General features: G+C 42.5%; 1 protein-coding gene across 1 annotated transcript; it reads right to left on the bottom strand.

Moving 5' to 3' along the window:
* Positions 1 to 6,866: 6,866 nt before the first annotated feature.
* Positions 6,867 to 7,636, bottom strand: LOC100286212 (uncharacterized). Its single transcript, NM_001159100.2, has one exon. It carries the CDS (start codon positions 7,538 to 7,540, stop codon positions 7,058 to 7,060), a length of 483 nt encoding a protein of 160 aa, NP_001152572.1. The 5' UTR covers positions 7,541 to 7,636; the 3' UTR covers positions 6,867 to 7,057.
* Between the last annotated feature and the right edge of the window lie 575 nt (positions 7,637 to 8,211).

Below are 8,211 nucleotides of genomic sequence, written 5' to 3'. Positions count from 1 at the left end.
GCAAGTTGTGCCCTTGATCACTTACTTTTTCCCAGCCATGTTCTTATTAATTATAATGATCTGCATAGGTTAATTTTGATGGGATCCAATAGGTTACCCCAGTTTTGGCTATCTTTATACCGTGTTGCCACTGCATATTTTTGGGTAGTATTTGTTATTGCTTATTGTGGTTTTGGGTATGGAGATACACTATTCATGGTTACACTTTTATTATCTGTTTATTATTACTGTTCATGTTAAGATCATTATGTTAATGAGAACATGGAGCGACCACCCGGGAAAACAGTGCTACCACAAGAGTTTAATGGGACGCCCTTGGCTGATTAACTAGGAAAGCTAGTGAACGACTACCTTACCCGAAAGGGGCAAGGGCAGTAGGAGAGTGGTTAGTGTAGGGAGGTCCTTGGGTTGATTTTGCTGCGATGGCGGTCAGGCGAGGGATTTCTGCACTGGAGCTTCCTATAAACTGTAGCGGATTTTCTGAAGCTAGTGGAACTTTGTAAAGGCCTCATAGTGTTACCCTGCCTCGCCTCCTCGGTAGAGGTGTATGGGATTGGTCGTCTCTTGGCAGATGGGTAACATGACTTGTGGGTAAAGATGTGCAACCTCTGAAGAGTGTAAAATTGGCATACTATATGTGTTGTCTTCTCTGGCGCTTATATGAGATGCACTCGGCTTTATTCCTTAAATTCGGGTGTGACAGTCTTCTCCGGTGAGCCTCCACCATTGTTGTACATAGGGTTTCTTCATGTTCTTTGTTTTTCCGTCCGTGCAGGGCCTCCCTCTCCCTCCCCTTCTCTCCCCCGGCGGTGACACCTCCCCCTCTCCTGTCCCACCCCCGGGCGGCGGCCTGTCCGGCTGGCTCATCCGCGCCCTGGCCGGCCGGCTCGACCCCTACGTAGCTCCCTCCCCTCCCTTGGTTGAGAGGAAGGAGAAGAGAGGATGTAGAAGATGACAGTTTTGTAATTTAGCCCCTGTTCTATTTTAATCCGTACACAGGAATTTAGTTTAAATTAAAACTGCGATAACTTTTGTGTTTTAAATCTGATTCACACCATTCAAGTTACGTTAGATTTGTCTTAAAATTATCTACATGTTAGAAGCAAAGTTCTCTATTGTTGTATATTTTATCTAATTTATTTAAATGTTTGTTTGACCGAAGGTTAATAGAACGACACTTTATTTTAAATCTAGTTTATAATTTTAAATTGCGCATTTATAAATCAACATCAGTGCAGTTAATTTTAACTGAACTATTATTATTGAATAATTGTTTAGTTTAATCATGTTACCTATTAATTAGCTCTTGTGTGTAGTGTCGGCTCATGCGTCGTATGCGTGCTGCGCACGTACTGTGCACGTGCTACCGTGCTGCTTCACGCGTGGTGATTTTCGTCTCGCGCCGTTATTTCGTCTCGCTTATAATCACTAATGCTATGTGAATTATTTATCTAGCTAAAATTTGTTAGCGTAGCAAACTAATTAAAACTAGGCGATAACTTTAATGACAATTAATAAATGTTGAGTAATGCAAGTATATCGAATTAAATATTCTATTTCAGATTTGTATACTATAAATGCAACAACTTCTCAATCGTTATTTCGACCTCAGCGTTTCTTTCTGACCGTAGAAGCGAGCGCTATTTTGTTTTGCACATGTTTTCCTTCGTATGGTGTACTGTTTTTTTCTGTTCCAAGAATGTTGAATGTACGGTCGGCCGGCTCGCTCGCCCGCGCCATCTTACGACCCCCGTGCACTGGCCGGCCGTCTCGGCCCCTACACAACTCCCTCCCCCTCCCCCTCCCATGGTTCGGAGGAAGGAGAAGAGAGGAGGTAGAAGATGACAGTTTTGTAATTTAGCCACTGTTCTATTTTAATCCGTACGTAGGAATTTAGTTCAAATTAAAACTGAGATAACTTTTGTGTTTTAAATTCAATTCACTCCGTTCAAGTTACATTAGATTCGTCTTAAAATTGTCTACATGTTACAATCAAAATTCTCTGTTGTTGTAAATTGTATCTAATTTATTTAAACGTTTGTTTGACCGGAGGTTAATAGAACGACACTTTAATTTAAATCTAGTTTATAATTTTAAATTGCACACTTATAAATCAACATCAGTGCAGTTAATTTTAACTGAACTATTATTATTAAATAATTTTTTAGTTTAATTATGTTACCTATTAATTAGTTCTTGCGTGTAGTGTCAGCCCGTGCGTCGTACGCGTGCTGCGCGTGTACTGTGCATGTGTTGCCGTGCTGCTTGGTACGTGGTGATTTTCGTCCTGCGTCGTTATTTCGTCTCGCTTATAATCATTAATGCTATGTGAATTATTTATCTATCTGAAAGTTATTAGCATAGCAAACTAATTAAAACTAGGCGATAACTTTAATGACAATTAATAAATGTTGAGTAATGTGACAGTATGTCGAATTAAATGTTCTATTTCAGATTTGTATAATATAAACACAACAACTTCTCAATTGTTATTTCAACCTCAGCGTTTCTTTCTGACCGTAGAAGCGAGTGCTATTTTGTTTTGCACATGTTTTCCTTTGTATGGTGTACTGTTTCTTTCTGTTTCAAGAATGTTGAATGTACGGTTCGACTGGCTCGCTCGCCCGCGCCATCCTGTGGCCCCTGTGCTCCGCGCCCTGCCGGCCTGCTCGGCCCCTGCGCAGCTCCCTCCCCCTCCCATGGTTGAGAGGAAGGAGAAGAGAGGAGGTAGAAGATGACAGTTTTGTAATTTAGCCCCTGTTCTATTTTAATCCGTACGTAGTAATTTAGTTCAAATTAAAACTGCGATAACTTTTGTGTTTTAAATCCGATTCACTTCGTTCAAGTTACGTTAGATTCGTCTTAAAATTGCCTACATATTAGAAGTAAAGTTCTCTATTGTTGCATATTTTATCTAATTTATTTAAACGTTTGTTTGACCGGAGGTTAATAGAACGACACTTTAATTTAAATCTAGTTTATAATTTCAAATTGCGTATTTATAAATCAACATCAACGCAGTTAATTTTAACTGAACTATTTTTATTATATAATTGTTTAGTTTAATCATGTTACATATTAATTAGTTCTTGCGTGTAGTGTCGGCTCGTGCACCGTACGCGTGCTTCCCGCGTACTGTGCACGTGTTGTCGTGCTGCTCCGCGCGTGGTGATTTTCGTCTCGCTTATAATCGCTAATGCTATGTGAATTATTTATCTAGCTGAAAGTTGTTAGCGTAGCAAACTAATTAAAACTATGCGATAAATTTAATGATAATTAATAAATGTTGAATAATGTGAGTATGTCGAATTAAATGTTCTATTTCAGATTTGTATAACATAAATGTAATAACTTCTCAATCGTTATTTCGACCTCGGTGTTTCTTTCCCTTGTGCGACCATAGAAGCGAGCGCTATTTTGTTTTGCACATGTTTTCCTTTGTATGGTGTAATGTTTCTTTCTGTTCCAAGAATGTTGAATGTATGTTCGCACTCACTTAGATAACGTTCCGTCCGTGGAGGCCGAAGAAGTTGTAGAAGAAGCCCCTGAGCAGCAATAGTTTGGTGCAGGCAAGTGTCCTCTGACCTATTATGTCCTGTGTACTTTATAATTCAGTGTCCCGCATACTATAATTAACCTAAGGATTGACTAGCTTTCTATTTATCATGTCCTTGGTTATCTTTTTGGGTTGGGTTATTATAATCAGCTACTTGCTAGTGCTTTATTCTAATCAATGAACATGATGAGAATTACTTTATGATACGATGATGTTATCTTGATTATGATGATGAACTTGTGATACTTTAGTGGACTCAGGTTGTTTCTTGAGTACCTCTCCGTAAGGACCTGTTCGTTGAGTGACCACTCGGGATAACAGTACAACCATGAGAGTGGAATGGGACGCCTTTAGCTGATTAATTAGATGAATTTGGTGGTGTAGTTGGCTTTGCCGTATGGCCATCAATGGGGGCTGGGGCATAGTGCTTGCTCTGCTAAGGGTGGGTGCCGAGGTTCATTCAATTTGGTTTTGTTAGTCACCCACTTTAGGGAGGAGTATTGTGTTTGTACGACTGGCGAAACCTAACGAGCAACTGCACAGGGGAATTTTTGTAAAGGCTAGGTAGTGAATCCCCGGCCATTCACCTCGGTAGTGAAAATTAGGTTTGTACAACCTAGGCTGGGAACGAATCATGACTCGTGGGTAAAGTGTGCAACCTCTGCAGAGTGTCAAAAACCATTATATCAGCCTTGCTCACGGTTAAGAGCAACCTTGGGATCCTCTTTGATTAGAGATACTTTAGATTCATTTATATTGATGGTTTAATGATGATGGCTATGATTACGTTATCGGGTACTTTCCTCTTGGAGGAAGTGCTCTCTTTTGGTAATATCAACTTGGGTTTTATGATAAAACTTGGCTTTTATTAATGATAAATACCTGACCAACTAAAAGTAACTGCTTTGAGCTTAACCTCATATATAGCTAGTCCACTACAGCCAAACGATACATTTGCTGAGTATGTTGATGTATACTCACCCTTCACCCTTGCTTAAACACCAAACATCAGGTTGTCCCTATTGCAACTATTGCTCAGGAGAAGATGAAGGAAATGCGAAGGATTTCTAGAAGTTTTAGGACTTTGAGGAGTTCTAATCTAGACTAGCGGCGACCGCCAGTCGACTGCCTATGAAAGCCTTTTCTTGCTGTGTTTCGTTAAGCACTTCGATTTATATTTAAGTTAATGACTATATGGATGTCTTGGGCATCATGATGTAATAAAGTTATACTTATTTTCACTATTATTTGAGCATTGTGTGATGATGTCCAGTTATGTAATCGATGTGTACGTGAATTTCTGATCCTGACACGTACATGGTTCGCATTCGGTTTACCTTCTAAAACTGGGTGTGACATTTAATTTGATGAGATGTGTTGTTGTGAATTTGATGTGAATGCTATGAAAATTCTGGATGTAAATAAAATTCTGCATATTTTTACCCTCGAAATGCTTATTTTTTGGCGGCCATGTATGGGCCGCAAAAAATAGACCATAATTAATGTTGGTGACTACTGTGATCGACAAAATTTACTGTTCTATTTCGGCGGTTTTATCAGGGCCACTGAAACTAGCGTATTTTTGGTGGCCTCCCTATGGTCACCGAAAATTCAAGCTTGTTTTCGGTCTATGATTTGTGGCGGTGACTTGCTGCCGAAAATAACACACTTGCCACAAAAAATACCTTAGTTTCGACCACAAGTGGCTTATTTTTTGTGTTACGTGGCTGCCGAAAATGAAACGACCTTCTATAGTGATTTTATGATTTTTTTCTCATTTTAAAAAGTTTTACACTTCAAACGGTTAAAAAAGACGTAAAATAATCAGAGAACATCATATGTCTAGCAACGGTCAGCACTGACCCAATTGTCTAACTCACCGACCAATACAACTGGTCTGATTCTAATACGGTCAGTACCGATCGATCCATTGGCGCGTCGATGAATTAATAAGGTGTTTGGTTTGATGAATCACTCTATCCAAAGTGAAGTGGTGCATCATGAGTCTATTCCTCAAATTTGGTAGGATGACTTCATTCCACATATTAGTACTAAACAACTAACTATGAGGAATGAGGTGGTGATGGATTAACTCACTTCATTCTACAAACCAAACAAAAAAGTGAGGAGTGAGAAGATGATGGACTATATCATTCCTCAAACCAAACACTCCATAATAGAATCGACCAACGTTGAAACCGGACCCGTCAATACCGATCGGTCCACATGTCGGTCCCTAGTTAGGAGCGCTAAAACTACTCTTAGAGCATCTCCTGCAGTCTCTTAAATCGTTGCCAGATCTTTAAATATATGACTCGGCTTATAAAAACAATTTCAATAGTATCATATTTTATATTTTTTTTATAAAAAAATATAGAACAAATCAAAAATTGACCTAAACATACTACACACAGGTTTAATGGCTTATCCTTGTTTTATACATCCTCATCAACGTTTTCTTTTATAATAATGTAATTTATTTTTTAAAATATATGATCTATGGTATGTCATAACCCTTTGGAGGTCAATTCATTTTTATGTGCCCTAAATAATTTAAAATAAATTAGTATTTTAAATTTTAAGGTACTATTTTAAGGCATCTCGGTGGAGACGAGAGCGCTAGCGTTGGGAACGCTGGATCGGTGGGGATTTGAACATGCTGTGGCGCCGCAACACATCAATGATCAACGTGTCAATTGGGTCGCAGTCTGCTTTTGGGCTGTCGTCCTCACGCCCCTTTCGCCTTCAGGGACCATGTTTGATCGAGGAGATCTTCGTGGACCTGCTCTAAATGGTCTATGGGTAAGCTTTGCAGCGCCCTGCTAGCTGGCTGCGCGTAAAGGGAGAGAAGTCCACGCATTGTTTCGTATAGTAGGAGAAATTCTTGTCTTGTGCTTTTATGTGTCTGCAGAAGCATGGTATTTGTCACCGTACACTTATGGTCGTATACACCATGTAAATGGTGCAGGATTTTGTTTAGCCCTCTTTTTCTTATCATGTACACCTACCGCCATTAACACACACTCATCTCTCTAACCTCATCCTACTCCTTTAACCTATAAGGACATATATATAACTCTATTTAATATAAGATCTGTTGAGGAATTTCTATGGGTTAGATGAAAAAATATGAGACCGACTCCTTACGACTTTTCATACAAATCATCTTTTAATTGTATTTATAGTCTAAGAGTTTAGGATTGTAGGTAGCTTAAAACTGCAAATCTCAAGACTACGTTATTATAGATATCTCTTTGTCACAGAATCTCAAGACAAATAAAAAGAACCATTTTTAGTGGCGAAAGAAAGGTAATGCGAAACCATGTCTTTTCATCTCCAAGTTTTTTCTTCTGTTTTGCTGCACAACACATAAGAACAATCCACCTATACCTATCTAGTTATAACAAATTAATATGATCTGACTGTACGAAGCATCAGAGATCGTTCGGCTGCTTCTTGAGCACAGCGTCCTCTAGTAGTTACCGCCGAGACATCCTCAAATCACAGCTCGAGCGCGAGATCGTTGCGTCGGTCACCGACGGGTCGGCGCCGGCGGTACGGCTCCGCGCGGGCGGCGACCCTGTCCTTGCGCTTCTCCATGAACCGCTGCAGCGACGCCTTCCGGGCCACGGGTAGGTCGGCGAGCGAGCAGAGCGGCTGCTCTGTGCCTCCTCGCGCCGCCGCCGCCGCGGCGAGGCGCAGCAGGTCCGCCGCCTTGTCCGCCGCGACGTCGTCGAGCACCAGCGCCCGCCCTCCGTACACGATGATCAGCTGCGCCGCCGTTTCCGGCTCGTCCTGGTCGACGTCGGCGCCCGGCATGAGCGGCAGGGGCCGCCGCACCGGCGGCCGCGCGCGCGTCCTCTCGGCCTCCGCCGCCTTGACGTACTGGCTCAGCGCGCCGCACGCCGCCGCGAACCGGCTCGGTGTCGTCGCAGTCGCAGCTGTGTTCTTTCCTGTGCCTCCAGAAGGTGCCGCCGCCGCCATCACTGGCGATGACCTGCTGGCTGCTGCTGTTCTGGAGAATGGAGGAGGAGGAGGGTTGATGGAAATTTGATTTGCCTCGGACGTTGTTGGTTGCTTGGGTTTCGGTGGGTTCGTTGAGAGGTCTTGTTTTTATATAGCTGGGAGTTGATTGAAGAAAGAGAACACGCATCCGAGGAGTGTATGGGTCGTCGGCACGAAAAACACGTGAAAAAGCTGTGGCGACGAGAGGTGGGAGCACGTCCACCCAGCCTGTCGACGGCGCCCGCCGCAAGTGCACGACGTGACGTCGTGTCTGAGGCATGTGGCGCGGTGCCGCGGTGGCGGTGAGGTGGGGACGTGCAGGTACGTCGTGCTTCACATCGAACTGCTCCGCGCACGTGGCTGCGAGCGGCTTGCCTCCTGGTTGAACACCATGACCATGAATACAATTTACTACTTCGTTCTTAATTATATTGTTGACCGCTATATTTAGTATGTACGGCCGGCCGGAAGATTCGACCATGTAAACCATAAGGTCCACGTCCTCGACGTGTGGTTTGCGGGATAGCTCCCACGGTCCACGATTAACTCGAACTACTTATTTCATATCTCTTTACTACTCTATAAGGTTGCAACGGGGGCGTCCACACTTCACATGGCTCCGCCCCGACGCCCCGACGCGCCTCAGTGAC

The sequence above is a fragment of the Zea mays genome, chromosome 5 (assembly GCF_902167145.1).
Source record: "Zea mays cultivar B73 chromosome 5, Zm-B73-REFERENCE-NAM-5.0, whole genome shotgun sequence".
Lineage (NCBI taxonomy): Eukaryota > Viridiplantae > Streptophyta > Magnoliopsida > Poales > Poaceae > Zea > Zea mays.
This window is presented reverse-complemented; position numbering and strand designations above follow the sequence as displayed.

Excerpts from the sequence above, each read along its gene's own strand:
- LOC100286212 (NM_001159100.2), bottom strand. The coding sequence starts at position 7,540 with ATGGCGGCGGCGGCACCTTCTGGAGGCACAGGAAAGAACACAGCTGCG.